This window comes from Larimichthys crocea, chromosome XXII, assembly GCF_000972845.2.
Source record: "Larimichthys crocea isolate SSNF chromosome XXII, L_crocea_2.0, whole genome shotgun sequence".
Taxonomy (NCBI): domain Eukaryota; kingdom Metazoa; phylum Chordata; class Actinopteri; family Sciaenidae; genus Larimichthys; species Larimichthys crocea.
Genome location: NC_040032.1, coordinates 5,897,397 through 5,917,688, shown reverse-complemented (window position 1 = coordinate 5,917,688; position 20,292 = coordinate 5,897,397). Strand labels below are relative to the sequence as shown.

Sequence of the window (20,292 nt, the reverse complement as noted above, 5' to 3'; positions counted from 1 at the left end):
CCGAGCGTCTACATGCATCAGAAGGTTATAAGTAAGACTTTTTAATGACTCTGTTTAATTAAACTTGAGGTCAATTTTGCAATAAAAATAAACACAACTGTAAGAGCCATAATGACAGTTTTGAGAGTGTTTAACAATTTAGTTGTAAAATGTTTGAAATGCTCCTTTAGGTTGATTGTTAGTGATGTCACAGCCACTTAAACATCAGATATGGTTAAGCAGCCTAAGGAGCAACACAGTTTTTTGAATCTTGTAACTTTGTTTTTTGCTTTTAAAGTAAAGTTTTTTGAAAAGAGTTACTTTGTCGGAAGATTCATTAGCAGTCAAGCTTATTGGCAAATGTTTGGTTAATAGTGGCGGTAAAGAGGATTATTGGACTGATAGAAGATTGCCGCTTCAGGTATTACTGGAAGAGACAATAACAAAACATGAACCATCTTCCTCTGTGACTCATTTCTATGCGAGCATTATTTATTTATTTATTATTCACAACATTTTGAATCTGTGTCCGTGTGTCTGCCGTGGTACGTTCACTGTCCTCTGTTGTCGTTACTGGAAATAGAAACTACGCAGGCAGATGAAACCCCGCACTTTCACCCTCGAGGCTGCCTGAGAGATTTGCTCCTCAAAACAAAGGCGCGGAAACTATGAATATGTTTTATCAAACGGTTCGTTTAAAACCGCGCACACGGGATTAAAGTAGCGTTTTTGTCAGAGACGGCGAGAGGAAACACCGGAAGGACGTTTGTTTGTCATCAGTTGCGCCAGCCAATCAGCCAATAAGGTGACGTCTTTATCCGCGCGAGTGACCCACCGGTCCAATCACAGGCTTCGTCATTAGGACGTCCTCAAACGTCTGGCCACATCCGGTCGTATATATGTTGCCACGAGTTAGCGGCGAATTTGGAGAGTGTCCATTTTGAGCAGCGAGTCGGCGTCTCCGGTTTATCCCCCTTTAAAGTAAGCCTGCTTTCTTCTCTTAACGTTTCAGCTCAGACGCACAGGGAGCGGCTGGAGCTTCGCACCGCGGTCACCTGCTCCGTGCTCCCCGTCCTCCGCCTCGTGTTTATCCGCAAACTGTCGCGCTCGTTAGCGGTAAATACAGCTAGCCTGTCCGTTAGCCTCTAACGGCGCTGCTAGCAACGTTAGCGCGGGTTATTCCCGCTGAGTCCATCGACTGAAGGATCAAATACACGAGGTGCGCTGTAAAAGCGCTTAACTTTTGGATTGTGTTTGATTTCACACGCTGGGGTTTGTTTTTGGTTTTTTAATTGAGTGTTTTTAATTCGGGTTCAGCGTGGCTAGCTGTTAGCCTGTGGGCCTGCGCTGTGCTCCGAGCGGCAACGAAGCAAAGCGCGGTCCGCTTGAACAGAGAGCACGCCGGGTTCATGCTCAGCGTGCACCTGAACACACCACCCTGTGTGTGTGAGCCACAACTATTATTATACTGGTGCTGATGCGTTTGTATTTCTGCTAAAAAAATATGAAGTGTGCGCTAACATTTTCAAAAATAAAGAATAAGATGAAGTAGCCTCACCATTAAAGCAGCCCCAGTCAGTATAGCTTCCTATTAGCACTCACTGGTTTCCATCAAATGCCATTTTTAGGTACTCAGTTATGATTCATGCTGTTCTCTGGCTCCACATGTCCACTTTGTGCTCGCTGGTTTTTGTACTTTCTGTCCCTCCAACTGGTGGGAATAAGTATCAAAGATGTAATGAGACAGTCTCTTATTGTTTGCTTTTGTCCCTTCTCAGTCTTCTCGAAGAGCCCACCGTCAGAATGGCAGACGCCGAGACTCTCCTCATGGAGACATCAGACCAGAACGGCAACGAGGGAGACGAGGACCAGAACGGAGCCGAGCAGGAGCTGATGATCGGAGAGGAATGCCAGGATAGTCAGGACGGTCAAGACGAGCAGGACGACCAGGACGGGCAGGACAGCCAGGACAACGGCACGGATGGAGGCAAAATCGATGCCAGCAAAGGAGAGGAGGACGCTGGGTGAGTGAGAGAGGGAGATGTGTCTCGCCCCATATCAATGAGGACTTGGTAGTAAAAATGTAGTAATATTAAAACACAAAACGTGGCTGATTAACATAGGAAGACAGCACCATGTAATAGCAGGATGATGAGGCATAACAAACTTGTGTTTGAACGTACTGTGGAAGTGGCAACAGGGAGGTCAGAGGGTAGAGAAGGAACGAGCAGAGGGCAAAATCATAGCTGAGACAGTAAGATGGCTTGAATAGATACATATATCTCTAGACATAGAAGTATAGAAATTAAAGAACAAATCTGTCTTCAGTATCTACATGTGCAATAACTGTTCCAAACAAGTATGAAAGAAACGGCATGATGTTCCACTCTGTGTCTGCAGTAAAATGTTCGTGGGCGGCCTCAGCTGGGACACGAGTAAAAAAGACCTGAAGGATTACTTCAGCAAGTTCGGCGAGGTGTCAGACTGCACCATCAAGATGGACTCCAACACCGGCCGGTCCCGAGGCTTCGGCTTCGTTCTCTTCAAAGATTCCTCCAGCGTCGACAAGGTCTGTCACTCTGCTGTTTCACACGTATCGTCACTGAAGTTGTCTGCTCAGTTAGTTCTATCATGATCCGATTGGGAAAGCACAGACGTGACTCTGTGGAAGTGTAACACGATTAACAGCGGGGTCTTTGTTAGTTATTTGAATTATTTGGGTAATTAGATTCTCTGCACGCAAGAGCGATCCGCATTGTTTCTCTGCGCACGCTGCAGGATTTCATGTCAGCAAAACCTGCTACTAGCTGATGCATCTGATTAGCGTGTTGTGACTGGCATTTAATTTGGTTGTAGTTAACAGACTGCTACCGCGAGATGGTAGTTGTATGTCTTTTTGTGTTGCTCATAATTGGCTTGTAGACAAATGCTTTGTGCTAGCACTCCACGCCAACTATAACACATGTGTGTCTGCAGGTACTGGAGCAGAAGGATCACAGACTGGACGGACGTCCAATTGACCCCAAGAAGGCGATGGCAATGAAGAAGGAACCCGTCAAGAAGATCTTTGTTGGGGGGTTGATCCCCGAGGCAACAGAGGACACCATCAGGGAATATTTTGGTGCTTTTGGAGAGGTCAGTTTTACGAGATGAAGCCATGAAAAACACAGCAGACCTCCATTTTTTTTCCCCGTGTAGCCTTGAATGCTCAGTTATGTGTAGTCAAGTGTTTTAAGAGAGCAACCTGCAAAGATGGTGTTTGTTAGTGGTCAACTCCAGGTTGAAATTAGTTTAATGTCTGGAGGTCTGTTTGCTTTAGTAGCCACGTTTAAGTGCATGCATTACTACAGAATCCTGAAAGCAGGATGTTTTATTTAATTTTAATCCTGACTGCTTCACAGCCATGTTTTATCATGGGCTCTAATCCTTGAGCTCAATTTGTAATAAAGCCACTGGCTAATCAAGAAGTGGCTGATTCAAACACGTTATCTTCCTACTTTCTGTCACTCGCCATGCCTCATCTGTATTGAATGGGGGAAAATGTTTATTCTAAAAGTCTTTGTCTTTACATGGAGCAGTCATTTAGAAAACGTTAAGTTCTAGTTTAGAAAAGCTGAGTCTAAATGTTGGTCATGTGATTGAATGGAAAATACAGGGCCGTGCGACAAAAGCCAAAATCGTATCTCTGATTTTTAAATCCAGATAACAATATACCACAGTTTCTATTAATTCAATCTATAGTTTAAATAAAATGACCACCGTCTCAGACCTTTCATGCCTGTAACTTTACCATTTGACAGAGGTAGCCCCTCTTTCACGTACACGCTCTTCTTGTCTTGGCTGGCAGGACTCGTGTTTGCAGTTTTCCCCATGTGTCACGTTCACTCTGCTCCATGTTCGTTTGTTTCCTTTATGTAAATTTCCTGCATCACAACAAAATGAGCGCTTGAAGTCGTTCTAGCATCATATTGCACAGCCGCAACAGTCAGCTCAGTCAGACTGTTTCTGCTGTCAGACAGAATAAGTCTGACGTTCCATCCGTGATGAGGGTGTGTTTTTTTTTTTTGTTTTGTTTTTTTAAATCAAGCTTTTTAACAAAATCATCTCCACCCTCTTCTCCTTTCAGATTGAAACAATTGAGCTTCCCATTGACCCCAAGTCAAAGAAAAGGAGGGGCTTCATCTTCATCACATACAAAGATGAAGCCAGCGTCAAGAAGTGTCTGGAGAAGAAATACCACAACATCCAGGGCAGCAGGGTAATTACACATGCACCTCACGCAGGACCCTGCAGTGTGATCTGTTGATCTGATCTGTAACCCCCCCAGTCTGCCGCTGTCTTTGAGGCATCGTGTCTTTATCCCACCACAAATGAACTTGACAAAGGATCATAATGAATTAATTTTTGAGGACAGCATGTTGCACCGTGACCTGGAAGTATTTGCTGGTAGCTGCTAGAAAAAATGTTTATTTACTGTATCAATGTTACAGTATCAAACTGAAATGACTTCAAAGTATTTCCATTTTTATAGTCTTGACCTTCACATGTATCTGATGCCTGTAGTTACTTTGCACATGAACACTGTATGCAAATATTTGATAAAATCAAGAATGAATGAATCATGAATTCAACTGCAAGTTTCCTGCTGTCAAAATGTCTTCTGTGCCACAAATCCATTCTGCCTTTCATCGCATTTTCCACCTTTGTTGCATCCAGTTTTAAAATGTGACTGTCTCTCCCACAGTGCGAGCTGAAGATCGCCCAGCCCAAGGAGGTGTACCAACAGCAGCAGTATGGAGCGGGACGTGGTGGCGGATATGGTGGCCGGGGAGGAGGCAGGGGTGGACGTGGAGGTAATGAAGAGGCATTCGCACCCTCACTTTGTATTTTTTACAGGTCTTGTAGCAGAAAGCACTGTCAAAATAAATTAAAAAAAATAAAAGCAAAAGCTCTGACGTCAATGAGAGCAATCACCTCAAAACAAAAGCCATAGTTTTCACTTGCTTGATGTACCGCACCGACGCGGATTACAAATTTGTCACATTCCTTTTTAGTGACTTTTGTTTTGGGTAAAATAAAAAATGTTGTTGTTCATGTATAGTACTGACAGAAGTCGTTTTCAGGCTCAGACTGAATCCTTCATGTGAACTCTGCTGGTTGTCTCTCAGGTCAGAACCAGGGCTGGAACCAGGGCTACGGAAACTACTGGAACCAGGGATATGGTAACCAAGGCTATGGCTATGGTGGATACAGCGGCTATGGTAACTACGACTACTCTTCTGGTTACTATGGATACGGTCCTGGATATGATTACAGTAAGTACACAAAGAAACAGGCTTAGGGTAGATCAGTTACATGGGGCTCATTGTCTTAATAATTCTAAATTACATTCATTTATAGTGGTACTTAAATGAGCAGTGGCACTTTAAAGTTTAAAATCCTTCTGACTAATTGTGGAGGAATAAGTCATATCTGTAATATCAGTCTGTTTTTAAAGGGTTATTTATTTCGAGCTGTAGTGATTTAGTCTATTGACAGAAAAATAATCAGACTGGGGAGGAATCTTTGTTTGGTTGAGGAAACATCCCCCCACACTAACACACTTGTGAAACTCACCAACATGTATTTCATAGCTGAACAGAAACTAATGAAAAAATAAGAATTGTTTTCAGAGAAAGTTGTGTAGTGCATTTCTTGGCATGCAGCAACTGGACACATTGACTGTGTAAAGCTTTCTGAAGTCTTTTCATAACAGTGGGGTGGCCAGATTTTGTATTGCCGTGCCTGTATGGATACACGGCACAGAAATGATGGGCAGATGTATAAACAGTTTGTGATTGCAGCATGTAACGCCCCCTCCTGTACAAACAAGTCCACTTTAGAGGACTATCTATCTAATTTTTTTTCTCCTTCACTTGGTACAGATCCAGGCCAGCAGTTTCCTGCTGCTTCCACTCTTAACTTAGAGTTTAACATCCTGACTCTAACACAGACATGAAATTCATAGTGTTTAATTATTACTCAACGCTGAGCAGTAGGACTGCAACTAATTTACATACCAGTTAATCTGTCCAGCATTTTCCACATTAAGTGCTTTGTTGTTTGATTTATCTAGTCAATGAATAATGTAATAGTTGAAACTAATCCCTATCCCCTCTGCCCCACAGACCAGGGCAATGCCAGCTACGGGAAAACCCCAAGGCGGGGAGCACACCAGACCAGCTACAAGCCCTACTGATGATCACATGGTAGTGTAAGGTATGCCATGACTTTAACCAACTACCCTCCTATACATAGTGCCGTGTAGTCTAGAAGCTCAGACAATCAAAGTTGAGTTTTTAAAGCAGGATATCCACAGAAACTATAAGGGTGTCTGATCTAGACTAAACTTGGCTGGAGATGACATTTTTCTTTAATTTCTGTATTACTCCACTCTAGCCCGTTTTAATCTTTATTTTTCTGTACTTATCTCTACATGGCGCGTCCCTTACTACAGACAGTAGATCGTAGAGATGTGAGTACTGAGTAGTAGCATGAGTAGTGAATTAATCATTGCTACCTTCAGAAATATTAGTCTGTTAAACAAATAAATATACCTGGGGCTGTAGCCCTCCCTCTCTACATTAATACGTAAATGTCAAAGCAAGGTGGCAATTAGGACAAAGATGACATGTAAAACCAAAATCAAATTAAATGTATGCTGTCAAATAACTACATTTTAAACGCTGACATTTAAAATAAGTTTTGCCTTTCTTGTAATTCTGTAGTTTGTTTTCTTGTAATGTAGTTTCAGCCTGCTGCGTCTTCACATTCAAGCACGTATCGCTCATACATCTGTGATTAGTTGAGTTAAAATGTGACAAGATAATAAGTTAATAGTCTGTCACCCGACCACTGCTCGTTATCTATCTCAAACCTTCAGACACAAACCAATGGGAACTTCTTCGTGTCACTATTTTGCAGCACAGACTGCGGGCCAGACGTAGAAGCTGGGTCCACGAAATAAACCAAGCCAGAACACAACTGGGAGAGTATCATAGGTTAGTCCATGAACTCCATCTGGATCGCGTTCAGTTTCAGTGGCATTTCAGACCGAGTGTGGAAAGATTTTGTCGGATTGGCCAGTGTGACGCCGGGTTGCTTTTCTCCAAAAGTTGAATCTGGCTCAACTTATCTGCCTGTGTTTATTTCGGTACATCCGAAACACAGCAAGCGGCATTCAGATGAAATGGTGAAAAAAACCTGTTAACTGCAATGCCAGGTCTCATCTGAATCTGGCCTTAGGCTCAAACTCGACTAAATTCCAATATCCGTTCAATCGAAGTCAGTGTAGCGGTTATAATCACATTTGAGCTGAAGAGTAGCATTGGGTATGTTTTTAAAATAACTTGTAAAGGCCACATCTTGTCAGTAACTTATTTGATCTTTAGTGTTTAAAATGGAAAAAGGTGTGATTGAACAAAATGTTTCTCCTCCCTCAGGACGCCAGTGAGGCCTGGACGGACACACTGGGCATGACTCGACCTCTTTTATGACAGAAGACCATTTGTACAGAAAACACCCGAAATGTAACTTTTCCATTTTTTTTTTTTTTAAATCCTATCATTTTTAGGTTTTACGTTTCCCTTTGTTGTTGTTTTTTTTTTTTTCTTCCCCTCCACATTTCCTGTCAATGGAAGTGTAATTTTTACTGTACTTTTTGGTACCTGTTTTGATTCTAATGTATTGTAAGGCGTGTATTTTACATGTTTGCTGGCTTTACAGGTTGAAAATCATGGCGCTGTAAAGGAGCTTTTTTGACAAATAAAAACCATTTTCAGTAACTTTTGTTCTGATGCTTCCAGGCTCTGGGGTGGAAGATTTAAAGTGTTTGAATGGGTTTAGGATTAGAATTCAGTTAAGTCAAACTGCAATATTGATTTGTTTTATAGCCACACAATCCAATGATCTGTAAGAATGTTAAATTGAATAACTTTTTTAAAAAGGTAACTGCCCCATTTTATATATTTTCCTCCTGTTCATGTGGAATCAAGAGTTAGACTTCCTAAAAACCCAAACCATTGTCTACAAGCTTCTTCCTTCCATGTTGTCCTGGATATTTACCAGGGAGCTTAACATCTGAAAGCATACAGATATGTGGTATGTGATGTGGTGGAAAGCGACTACACCACACGTAACTGGATTTCCTGTTTTAATCTACATACCTTTTTAAAATAACAAGCAAACTGTTTAAGTTTCTATGTTTAGTTTGTTCGTCAAGTGCCGTTGGTTTTTAAAAAATGGAATTTAAATGTCTGCTTAGTTTTGTTTTCTGGATAGACTTCAGGCAACTGGAGTCTGCAGCTAGTGTCTGGCAATTTTATTAGTAATAAACATTCACATTTTTAATGATCTGTGTATTTCTAATGCTTAATGTTACTGTTAATTGTGATCAAACTAAATCTCAGTCTTTAATTTCTTAATTCTGATACTCGGTTTTCAGGATATTTTTTATTTTATTTTTTAAGTGCGTAAGGAAATGATTCTTGTCCAAATGAAGTGTGTTAATGCAGAATTTGAACTTTTGCAGTTCAAAAGGCTTTTCCTCTGATCGGTATTAATATCGTAACGCTGGTTACTCTTGCCGTTAACTAAGATTCACTTTTACTGAATTAACTTAGTTTTGGGTGCAAACACAAGGGGACAGCTTTTTCTAACATTGAATACTTTAATGTCTATCTCTACAGTAGGACAACTCAACACTGACCAATGTCATACATCGCGACATGGTTTCACTTCACATCACTCCATCAATATAAACAGTCATATTATAGCCAAGGTGTCCCGTTAAAATATACTTCCTGTTCTGACTTAAGGAATAAAATAAAAACTTAAATACAACGATAAATCTAATTTTACAATATGAGCCAACTTCATTTTTTACTTGTGTTAATCTAAGGGTGGTTGGGTCACAAACATTAAGGTCCATACTCCTGTGAAAGCAAATACCAAAAACAATTGTCAGCACATTGTGACAGAAGATTTGGGAGAAAAGTAAGTTTATAATTAGGATTCAGCTTCTGAGGATCATATCCATTGCATTAAAATCCAGCTGTTAATTTGGCAGTTATGTTCAAAAGGAAATTCCCATTAGATGGTGGTGCTAGGAAATAAAAAAACATGTCCACATGTCCTTGTGGAACATAATGAACCAGACTAAAGGCATCGTAGTAGTTTTCTGGTATAACACAATTTCACTTTAAAATACATGAATGGTTTCAATAAATGGGTGAGCATACGATTACTGCGACTACACTTTTTCTAGTGTAGTGGTTATCACGTTCACCTCGCACACTTGTAATGCACTGACAGTCAGTCAATAAGAATACAGTTTTGTTTTTTTTTGCCTGCTGTCCTTGGTACTGAATTTTGGCACTTTCCCTGGCAAGTAGTACTGAAGTGCTGCACCAGTTGTTTAAATTTTCACATGTAAGAGGTTAAAATCAAGAATATTGATCAAAACAAGAAGGATTAAAAACAAGTTTTAATGTATAACGAGCAGCATAATATAAAGTTGCAAATATGGACATGTAAGTGCCAGAGTTCAATTGGAAGTTAACAACAAACAGTGTTGTTTTCTGTCTTTACGCTGCCTTGCAGAAAACTATAGAGGCTTTTGGTGGAATAGACATCCTGTGCAACAATGCCGGCATCCTGAATGAGAGTCAGTGGGAGAAAACTGTCTCCATAAACCTTGTAACCTTGTTTTATACAGTACTGTGACCCCCATCCAGGTCAGATTATAAGTATCTACTTACCTACAAAACACTACATAAAACCCTTAAGATGTCCTTACATTTCCCAATGTGCACTTAAATGCAGGGTTATTTTCAACTATTTAATAGAAGACAGAATGAGACATGTTTTGCAAAATATGCTGTAAACATCAATGCCAAAATAACAACTCTGTAATGTAGATGGGTGTTGTCAGGGTTACCTACCTGGCTCTGGAGCACATGAACATATTTTATATTTTAGATTCTTCAAAATAGCCACCCTCTGCTTTGATTACTGCTTGGCACACTCTTGGCATTCTCGCGATGAGCTTCATGATGTACTCACCTGAAATGGTTTTCCAACAGTCTTGAAGGAGTTCCCAGAGATGCTGAGCACTTGTTGGCCCTTCTGCCTTCACTCTGCGGTCCATCTCATCCCAAACCATCTCGACTGGGTTTAGGTCAGGTGACTGTGGAGGCCAGGTCATCTGGCGCAGCACTGCATCACTCTCCTTCTTGGTCAAATAGCCCTTACACAGCCTGGAGGTGTGTTTGGGGTCATTGTCCTGTTGAAAAATAAATGATGGTCCAACTAAATGCAAACCGGATGGGATGGCATGTCGCTGCAGGATGCTGTGGTAGTCATGCTGGTTCAGTGTGAATGAATAAATCCCCAACAGTGTCACCAGCAAATCACCCCCACACGATCACGCCTCCTCCTCCATGCTTCACGGTGGGAACCATGCATGTAGAGAGCATCCGTTTACCTTTTCTGCATCGCACAAAGATACGGTGGGTGGAACCAAAGATCTCAAATTTGGACTCGTCAGACCAAAGTACAGATTTCCACTGGTCTAATGTCCATTCCCTGTGCTTCTTGGCCCGAACAAATCTCTTCTGCTTGTTACATTTCCTTAGCAGTGGTTTCTAACAGCTATTTGACCATGAAGGCCCGATTCTCACAGTCTCCTTTGAACAGTTGATGTAGAGATGTGTCTGCTCCTAGAACTCTGGGTGGCATTTATCTGGGCTCTAATTTGCGGTGCTGTTAACTTGCGACATCTGAGGCTGACTCGGATGAACTTATCCTCAGCAGCAGAGGTGACTCTTGGTCTTCCTTTCCTCGGGCGGTCCTCATGTGAGCCAGTTTCGTCGTAGAGCTTGATGGTTTTTGCGACTGCACTTGGGGACACATTCAAAGTGTTTGCAATTTTGCAGACTGATTGGCCTTAATTTCTTAAAGTAATGATGGACTGTCGTTTCTCTTTACTTAGCTGATTGATTCTTGCCATAATATGAATTTTAACAGCTGTCAAATAGAGCTGTCAGCTGTTTAGCAACCTGACTTCTGCACAACACACCTGATGGTCCCAACCTCATTAAGAAGGCAAGATATTCCACATATTAACCCTGACAAGGCATACCTATGAAGTGAAAACCATTTCAGGTAACCACATCATGAAGCTCATAAAGAGAAGGCCAAGGGTTTGCAGCGCTGTCAACAAAGCAAAGGGTGGCTATTTGGAATATCTAAAATATAAACATGTTTTGAGTAATTTCACACTTTTTGTTCACTACATAATTCCATATGTGTTAATTCATAGCGTTGATGTCTTCAGTGAGAATATGCAATGTAAATAGTCATGAAAATAAAGAAAAAACATTAAATGAGAAGGTGTGTCCAAACTTTTGGTAGTGTATATATATATTATATATATATATATATATATATATAGATATATATTATATATATATATATATATATCCACAAACATTATATATATATATATATATATCTTTAAAGTCCATGTAAAGGCAATTCTGAGTTTTCTTTCAAAATACATTAAATATGTTGGAAAATAGTTGCTGAAAACACGTGACAAGACTTTGAACGATGTATTACTGAAATGTGGAGTTAGAGATTAAAACAGTTTTTCACCAGTTCTCAGTCCAGGATTTTTTGGCCGGTCCTAAAGGGTGGCTCAATTAAACACACAGGGGCCACCCTGAGCGATGGAGAGTGAGATTAATTCATCTCGCTCAGAGTGTTTCAGTTAGTGTTTAAGTTAGTCATGTAATTTTCTGAACTCATCTGACACGTTTTAGTCACTTCAAAATTGCTGCTTCATTAGTTATTATTATATTTAAAGGTACATTTCTGCAGGAAAACAAGAAAATCTTAACAGGGATTTTGTTTTGCCATATTTTAAAAACTGATATAACCTACGCCCCTCAGGTCTCGGCCCTCTACTAAGCTGTCCTATCTATACAGCCACCAAGCATGGAGTGGTCAGCTTCACTCGAGCCATGGCAGTAAGATTTTCTTACTATGAAGTTCATTGATAAAGACATTAATTACCTGCTTGACTTCTTTTGCTTTCATTGCCTGTATTTACCATTGTACCTTTAAGCTATTGAAGCCTAATTATGTGTGTGTGTCTTTACTAGGCTGTCTCTACCGTCTCAGGCTATGGAATGCGGATCAATGCAGTTTGCCGAGGTCCTGTTCAAACTGATCTCTTCTCCAACATTTTAAACAGACTGGGGCAATTTTCCCACCTGGCTGGTGTAGTCCAAAAGGTGTCAGACATCACAGGTGTGTTAAAGTGAGTCTTTTTTGTTAATGTTATTACCTTAAGTTATGTACTCAGCTGTGTTAAACTGTGACCTGTTGTGTGGAAAATGAGTTGTGCCATTTGCAACATGAAAACAGATGATGGCTCATTAATTCTGGTAGACTTTTATTATTAAAACAGGATAGATAGATAGATAGATAGATAGATAGATAGATAGATAATTTTCCTCTGTTTTCCCATGATAACGAGATAATTAATTCGAGATCTCGAGAAAACAAAACGATAATCTAGTGTAGAAAGGTTTGTACACTTGATCTCATGACCATCCTGACTGTTCACTCACTCAGTATAAAGCATATTTACATATTTACAAAGTTCATTATTTTTAATTGAAAAGGGCATTATGTACAATATTTACTCTACTGTAAAATCTCTTTGATCCATAATTTCTGTAAGAGCCATATTAAGAAATGTATTTTGCTTTAAATTATTATTTTATTTGAATATTGTTTGACATACAGAAATGTGTAAATTCACGAAGAAAGAAATATTAGTTCATTATTGTGTAGTGCATGCGTTTAACCACAAGGGGAATGCGCTTGAGATACACTTAACTATAAGTCATTTTTGAGTTTGAGGATTTGTCGAGTCACACTGGTTGCTATACACCCGCTCCGCTGGTGGCATGCAGAGGAAGAAGGAGCTGCCACTACTATTTCTGACAACGGTTGATACACTTTGGCTAATCCTCACTCCAGTCCTGAGATCAAGTGTACAAACCTTTGTCAGAAATTATGGATCAAAGGGATTTTACAGTGTATCATGGACTACATGCATTTGCCATACATTCTGTAATACGGGCGCACTTGATTTAACACACTAGACTAGATCTAACATTTGTACTTCCTGCTACTCATGAAGATGTTTTAACTGAAATTCATTGTCTGCTGTACACATAGGACAAAGCCACTAACCGAATTCACCAGAAACTTAATCTGCAACAATTTTGACAATCCACTAGAAGTTTTTGTGATTTTTAAAGAAAAACAACAATTTTAAAATCCACTTTCTAAAATAGATATTTTTAGATATTCTCAGATTTACATCTGAGTAAATATTTTCCCACTTGTCTGACAGTCTGTCAGACTTGTCTGATAGTAAACCACATATCAATACAATACAAGATTTTATTTTTTATTTCACTGGAAGGAACTTAACTTAACTGGAATAATAACCAAGACTGTGAGCTTCCTGGTATCTGTTCACTGGAAATTTGTTCTTTACTTTTACACACCACCCCCACTTCTGTACTTTGTTTTTCAAATGTGTGTTTGTGTGTTGTTGATCTGCTCCTCTGATTCAACATCACACTTCATGAACAGAGTCTTCCCCTGTCCATACTCTTTCTGGAGGGTTTCCATTAAATTCTTTCCTGCAGTTTCATTAACATCTATAAGGGCTACTTGTACAGGAGAAGAACATCAGATATATACTCAGTTACTAGATTATTGGGTACATTATTGCAGTTTAATACAACAGTCCTGCAATAAATCCTACCTTCATGAGGGTTTTGCAGAAGTTTTTCTGTCATTGCTTTCCCTATTCCATTCGCTGCTCCAGTCGCCACTGTGATGTTGCCATTTAATGCAATTTTTGAATAAAATACTAAAAATTAGTTCTGGTTAGTTTGTAGTAGATGGTAACTAAGTAAAACTTTATTAAGTAGAGTGGTGGTAGTTTGATGATGATGAATCCTTTCTAAACCTACAATAACCACTTTGCTGCAGCGACAAGTCATAAACTTAACATTGATATATTAGCCCCTTTTTAATATCAGAAAGGTTGTTGTTAGGATAGGGAGTTACACATGGCAATATTATTAACATTATTATCATTTATCTGGAGTTTTGAATTCTGATATTTACTTTTTTTCTTATCTCTGTTTTGGTCACCACCACCTCCTCACTATCCACTATGTTCAGCAGTTTTAGTCAAATGTTCTTCATTTCTGAATAATGCAATGTACTATTATATGTTAAAAGTTATATTTATGTTTGATACTTTCACCACTGCAATGGGTACTTTTGATAACCTATTAGGTCCTAAGTCCATGTCAGCTGGGAACTTGTATGTGAGAACTGTGGGGGTTGTGCCAAACAAAATAACCAAAGTACAAAAAAATAGGGCCTATCTCAACCTTATCTGGGAGCAACAAAAAAAGCAAACAAAAGGCCTGACTATCTTGTCTACCAAAATATCTGAAAAGAATAAAAATACACCAGAGGCAACAACCCATAACCTAGTGAGATAACAATTACTTTCTGTGTGCACGAATGTATAGGGTACCCCAGCCTTACCTCAGTTCTATCCCCCCACCACAAACCTTCACAGAGCATCAGTTAGTCGTCAAGCAACGACAGACAGAGAGAAAAAGAGCAACAAAAGTGAGGGGCTTTTAAAAGGTGTCCTCCGTCTCTGATTGGACGAGTGACTGGAGGGTGAACCAATCCCCAGCTCTTCTGGAGCCCACAGGTGGCAGCCGATCCTCCCCTTCTCACCTGAAGGACAAAGGGAGGAAGGAGAGAGAGAAACAAAAACCTGTACACGTAACACACTGCCTAAAATAGATATTTTTAGATATTCTCAGATTTACATCTGAGTAAATATTTTCCCACTTGTCTGATAGTAAACCACAAATCAATACAATACAATACAGATTTTATTTAACTGGAAGGAACTTAACTGGAATAATAAACAAGTCTGTGAGCTTCCTGGTATCTGTTCACTGGAAATTTGTTCTTTACTTTTACACACCACCCCCACTTCTGTACTTTGTTTTTCAAATGTGTGTTTGTGTGTTGTTGATCTGCTCCTCTGATTCAACATCACACTTCATGAACAGAGTCTTCTCCTGTCCATACTCTTTCTGGAGGGTTTCCATTAAATTCTTTCCTGCAGTTTTCATTAACATTTATGAGGGTTACCTGCACAGGAGAAGAACATCAGATATACTACATGCTCTGTCACTGTCTGCTTGTCTGGTGCAAGAATGCACAATCTGTACTGGTATCCGCATCTTTACCTTTGCACCGTTTTGGAGGAGCTTCTCCGTCATTGCTTTCCCTATTCCATTCGCTGCTCCAGTCACCACTGCGATTTTGCCATTTAATGCCATTTCTGCAGTTCAGTCAGAGGCTGTCAGCTGGATACTTGCATAAAATGACTCGAGAGAACGGACTGTGGTTTTTAATGGACACTTAAACACCGCCCACCAGGAGGGAAGACATACCCAGTCATTTCCTTTGTCTGGTTTAAATGTTCAAGGAAATGGAAACAATTATTTACATTTTTAAGGGGGAAGAACCAAGTGGAATAATATTCATGAAATGTTTTCATGAAATAAATAATATAACAATAGCATTATTAAATTTGAAACAAATCTGCTCTACTCTTTTTGGAGGTATTTGCGTAAACATACCTCAATCCTTTTTCATCCGGGTGATTAGAGTGAGTTCACGGATAGCCAAGCACGACATGACACATTTGCACTCAAAAACCTAATGCAACCTTCTACATGTTCCTTGACTTCACATGTAGGTGTATGCTGTAAGTGACAAATAATGTTCCGCGTCATTGAGATTCGGCATATGTGCAATCTTATTGGTGGATCGGGTCTTGGTTTATAAAGGTTGTATAAAACTGCCACATTTCTAACGGACTTCGGAATGACTGTAACGAGAACAGAAAGTTTTCTCAGCACTAACACGAGGTAGACTGCACATTTGCACATGCGGCCACTAGATGGAGGTATAGCGCTGTGTAAGTCATTCATCGAAGTATCTCGTCATCAACAGGACAATTACTCCTCTCAGGTCCACCTGATTTTGTTTTGTTCTTGTTTGTTTTGTTAATTCTGTGTTTTCCATTTGAAGGACATGCTTTGACCACTCTTGTGGTTCTGTTGTCTTCATGTTGTATCCAGAGATGATGTCATTATGCAGCAGGTAGGTTATTGGAAACCGTTAATCAATGAAAACAGCAACTGATGTCAACAAAACGTTGAATTTTATTTTTAGATTATAAATGTATAATTCCTTTAAATGTTGAAACTTCTTACTGAACAGAATTTTTAAAAAAAGGAATAAATGTGTCTATTATCATTATCACAATATATGAAAATGTTTTAGTCCAGTACCCTTGTGCTTAATTAATATACTGTATGTACCAATTATATATTACATGTACCATTCACCACAAAAAAGTAATATTGTAATATTAGTAGTACATTACACTACTCATTACTGTTGAAAGCAATATTATTACCAGTAATACATTACTACCCAACACTGCTACTGTAATTGTAAAAGCAATGAGTTAAACTGGTAGTAAAGTGAATGAGAAGATAGAAGACTACAGCTCAGACATTTCATGTACTTCAGATTGACTACTCATGAAGACATTTTAGATAAAAGTCGTTGTCTGCTGTACACATAGCGCAAAGCCACTATGGGAATCCAGGAAATGTCACATATTGTTTTCTTGTTGGGACCACCAGGAGGGCCTCTCCATTCTTTGTCTCATCTGTCACCAGCTCGAGGAAGGAGTCTGTCAACTCAGACACACTGAAATAAAGTAGAGTGACTTCAGTAAATATGCATGTGCACAGTATCATACATGGTCATGATAACATGATTTAGCATGTGCATGGAAGTCTATGTTGGAGCAATTGGGGCTTAACCTGCTGCAGAACAAACAAGACAAAAGGCCACAAGCAAAGACTCACGTTAATATCCCCAATTTCTCTATTAATTGTTGGTTTGAATCAGCCATGTGGGAGAGTTTCCCCAGTTTGGATGGTATGCTGGAAAATTGGTCAGTTTGGACGAATCCTGGACAAATTGCGTTGATTCGTACACCATAGCCTGAGACGGCTGAGGCAGCCTACAGAAAAACACACACACACAAATAAGCTTCAACTGTAATTTTCAATAGAATTTTTTTAAACGAATTCTGTACTGTGTACTGTGCCAAACCTGGTACTCAAACGATTAAATAAAGTCAGTGGATCCAGGTGCTGTCATACCTAAAAGCCATCATCACATTTTACTAGCTCTATGTGTTACATTAACGTACACCTTTTACCGTTTATTTGACATCCTCTGGACTACTACGTTTCGAAACATATCTTGCACATTTAAAATATTCTGCTCACTGTGAACCCTTGCACATTCATTACCTGGCAAATACTTGCATATTCCTTCATCTTAAAAATATGCTGTACATATATATATATATAATTTTTTTTTAAACATTTTTTAGCACTTGATTTTTTACTTAACATTAGATAATGTTGATACTCGTTATCCAGAACATGTCAAGGAGAACAGTAACGGAGCCAAAGTGCCAACAAGAAAACACTGGGAAGGAAGGAGGCCCTTGATTTTGTAAGAAAACCTTACCCCCATGGCTCGAGTGAAGCCGATCACTCCGTGCTTCGTAGCTGTATAGACAGGACAGCTTGGTAGAGGGCCAAGACCTGTGGGGGACGTAGGTTATATTGGGCAATACTGGGTTAAAAAAATTAGTTGTGCATAAATTTCCTGTGTATGTCGTCTTATTTTCATGCAACAGAAAAACGTGAGGGCATGGATGTAATATCCACTAAAAAAATATATTTATTTTTCTTAAGGAATGCAAAGAATGCAGTTGTCTTTTGTGGCGAACACATATGCAGTACATTGTGGGCTTCACCTGCCATGGATGCCGTATTAATGATGACCCCTCCCCGACCTCCGCTCAACTTGCTCATTTGTTCCAGAGCCAGGTATGCCACCCTGATAACACCCACCTACAACACAGAATATAGTTGACACCAGAAATCTCTTTTCCTGTCCGTGAAAACTTTGGCTGCAGACTGTCCTTTGTGTCCCAGATGTCATAAAATGAAGCAAAGGAAAAGAGTGTAAAACCTGCAAAATTTAAGTGAAGCCAAATAATGTATCTTCCTGTAACATGAAAACATGTTGTAGTGCAATTTCCCTTGTGTTGAAACGGTACAGCTGAGTACAATTGATGGGTATAATCCCAACTAGATGCAGCTTGTTGATCTTTCTACTTCTTACGAGGTTAATGGAGACAGTTTTCTCCCACTGAGTCTCATCCAAGATGCCGGCATTGTTGCACAGGATGTCTATTCCTCCAAATGTTTCAGTGGTTTTATGAAAGGCATCTCGAGAGAAGAAAAAAAAACAGTTAGTAGTTAACCAAATTCACATTCTTCTTTTAAAAAGGTTTATGGCCTGCTCACACAGTTGCAAAATCTTTTTAAAAGTGGCAACATTCTTTGCATACTACAGACTTTAATATATTTAATACATAGAGAATATAAGTGTAGCTTTATTTATAATGAAAATAATCCTTAGTCACTCACTGACCTAAAATTACAATTAACTCTCTTCTTAATAACTTTCAATTCAGTGAATGGTCAAACCAAAACAAATGTTTTTACATTTTATTTTATACTTTCACACACAAAATAATCAGATTCAGGACGGCAAAAATAAAACAAGAGACTCTTAATTAAACAACTAAACTAGACGAACGCAAAGTCTTGAACAACAGAACTAAGGTGTGTTTCTCCACCTAACCAAGGAATAACTGCCATTTGATCGTCTTAAGTCAAATTATAAACAAGCCTGTGAGCTCACTGTGAACATCTCTTTACTGGAACATAATTTCATCCATTGATGAAACTGATTATCAGCCAGTTGAAAAAAGAGGGACAAGATACAGTCAGGGTCAAAAGTCAAACCCCCTAAAAGTCCAGTATGCAGTTAATCATGTGAGGCATACTGTAAGATAGATGTCTCAGATCGATGACTAGGTACAACTGAACATCGAAGGGGGAGTTTAGGTTTTCCTCCTCTTTAGGAAACTGGCTGAAGACGATTGGAGCATCTGAGTGTCAAGAGGCTGGGACCAACCTGTGCACCAACAAGGGAGAGCCAAGTTTAAACCAGGGCCGCTCCCCAACAGTTTTTGAACCAATGAGATGGGCACACATACTTTATAACTTTGTATAGATTTTAAGTTGGGCTCTTTTTGGAAGTTGGTTGCAGCTAAGTGCTTGCAGACTGCGATTTGCTGAACAAAAGAGGTCCATGTACATGTAATATTTTGATGTCCTGATGCTAAATAAATACTCGTACTAAGGAATAATTCGGCTATAGAATTCCTCTATGCAAATGAACGAGCGGGCTAACAGTTTGTGTGTTACCTTTGATCTGCTCCTCTGATTCAACATCACACTTCATGAACAGAGTCTTCCCCTGTCCATACTCTTTCTGGAGGGTTTCCATTAAATTCTTTCCTGCAGTTTCATTAACATCTATGAGGGTTACCTGCACAGGAGAAGAACATCAGATATACTACATGCTCTGTCACTGTCTGCTTGTCTGGTGCAAGAATGCACAATCTGTACTGGTATCCGCATCTTTACCTTTGCACCGTTTTGGAGGAGCTTCTCCGTCATTGCTTTCCCTATTCCATTCGCTGCTCCAGTCACGACTGCGATTTTGCCATTCAATGCCATTTCTGCAGTTCAGTCAGAGGCTGTCAGCTGGATACTTGCATAAAATGACTCGAGAGAACGGACTGTGGTTTTTAATGGACACTTAAACACCGCCCACCAGGAGGGAAGACATACCCAGCGAGTCAAAACATGCCGTGTGTGGTAGAGGGGGGTCTCATGAGTCATTTTCTTTGTCTGGTTTAAATGTTCAATGGAATGGAAACAATTCTTTACAGTTTTAGGGGGGGAAAAGAAGTGGAATAATATTCATGATATGTTTTCATGAAATAAATATTAGCCAAGCACGGCATGACACATTTGCACTCAAAGACTTTATGCAACCTTCTACATGTTCCTTGACTTCACATGTAGGTGTATGCTGTAAGTGACAAATAATGTTCCGCGTCAGTGA

At 39.7% G+C, this 20,292-nt stretch overlaps 3 protein-coding genes across 9 annotated transcripts in view; 2 read left to right on the top strand and 1 right to left on the bottom strand.

Annotated features, from left to right (window-relative positions):
• The first annotated feature begins 803 nt into the window (after positions 1 to 803).
• On the top strand, positions 804 to 7,802 carry LOC104924193 (heterogeneous nuclear ribonucleoprotein A/B). 3 transcript variants are annotated; one of them, XR_002042323.2, is made up of 10 exons: positions 804 to 960; positions 1,758 to 2,003; positions 2,380 to 2,548; positions 2,956 to 3,114; positions 4,106 to 4,237; positions 4,724 to 4,832; positions 5,148 to 5,294; positions 6,147 to 6,237; positions 6,943 to 7,019; positions 7,461 to 7,802. XR_002042323.2 is itself a non-coding variant. In XM_010737461.3 (9 exons), the coding sequence occupies exons 2-8, from the start codon at positions 1,783 to 1,785 to the stop codon at positions 6,215 to 6,217; spliced, it is 1,008 nt and encodes a 335-aa protein (XP_010735763.1). In that variant the 5' UTR covers positions 804 to 960; positions 1,758 to 1,782; the 3' UTR covers positions 6,218 to 6,237; positions 7,461 to 7,802. The 3 variants fall into 3 exon arrangements, 2 of the variants coding, with proteins under 2 accessions (XP_010735763.1, XP_027129485.1); XM_010737461.3 differs by lacking the exon at positions 6,943 to 7,019; XM_027273684.1 differs by lacking the exons at positions 804 to 960; positions 6,943 to 7,019 and adding an exon at positions 1,180 to 1,198.
• Positions 7,803 to 9,243: 1,441 nt separating this feature from the next.
• Positions 9,244 to 12,344, top strand: LOC109139807 (15-hydroxyprostaglandin dehydrogenase [NAD(+)]-like). Its single transcript, XM_027273732.1, has 6 exons — positions 9,244 to 9,247; positions 9,554 to 9,714; positions 9,936 to 9,982; positions 10,270 to 10,310; positions 11,962 to 12,047; positions 12,183 to 12,344. The coding sequence occupies exons 1-6, from the start codon at positions 9,244 to 9,246 to the stop codon at positions 12,342 to 12,344; spliced, it is 501 nt and encodes a 166-aa protein (XP_027129533.1).
• Positions 12,345 to 16,561: 4,217 nt separating this feature from the next.
• The window catches only part of zgc:56585 (15-hydroxyprostaglandin dehydrogenase [NAD(+)]), a 6,456-nt gene continuing 2,725 nt past the window's right edge, over positions 16,562 to 20,292 (bottom strand). Inside the window, exons 1-7 of one of the 5 annotated variants that reach the window (XM_027273861.1) lie at positions 19,809 to 19,968; positions 19,587 to 19,710; positions 18,433 to 18,539; positions 18,062 to 18,158; positions 17,770 to 17,846; positions 17,094 to 17,251; positions 16,562 to 16,932 (exon numbers count right to left, since the gene is read on the bottom strand). In XM_027273861.1, coding sequence (XP_027129662.1) covers positions 16,815 to 16,932; positions 17,094 to 17,251; positions 17,770 to 17,846; positions 18,062 to 18,158; positions 18,433 to 18,539; positions 19,587 to 19,710; positions 19,809 to 19,901 — 774 coding nt within the window. In that variant the 5' untranslated portion in view covers positions 19,902 to 19,968 and the 3' untranslated portion in view covers positions 16,562 to 16,814. Of the gene's footprint in view, positions 16,933 to 17,093; positions 17,252 to 17,769; positions 17,847 to 18,061; positions 18,159 to 18,432; positions 18,540 to 19,586; positions 19,711 to 19,808; positions 19,969 to 20,292 lie in introns of those variants that run through there. The other 4 variants (XM_027273862.1, XM_027273863.1, XM_027273864.1 and 1 more) reach the window with 4 other exon arrangements.

Coding starts and splice junctions, on each gene's coding strand:
- LOC104924193 (XM_010737461.3), top strand. CDS start 1,783: ATGGCAGACGCCGAGACTCTCCTCATGGAGACATCAGACCAGAACGGC. Junction 2,549..2,955: donor ATTCCTCCAGCGTCGACAAG/GTCTGTCACTCT, acceptor GTGTGTCTGCAG/GTACTGGAGCAGAAGGATCA. Junction 4,238..4,723: donor ACAACATCCAGGGCAGCAGG/GTAATTACACAT, acceptor TCTCTCCCACAG/TGCGAGCTGAAGATCGCCCA.
- LOC109139807 (XM_027273732.1), top strand. Junction 9,715..9,935: donor AAACTGTCTCCATAAACCTT/GTAACCTTGTTT, acceptor TCTGTAATGTAG/ATGGGTGTTGTCAGGGTTAC. Junction 9,983..10,269: donor GCTCTGGAGCACATGAACAT/ATTTTATATTTT, acceptor AATAGCCCTTAC/ACAGCCTGGAGGTGTGTTTG.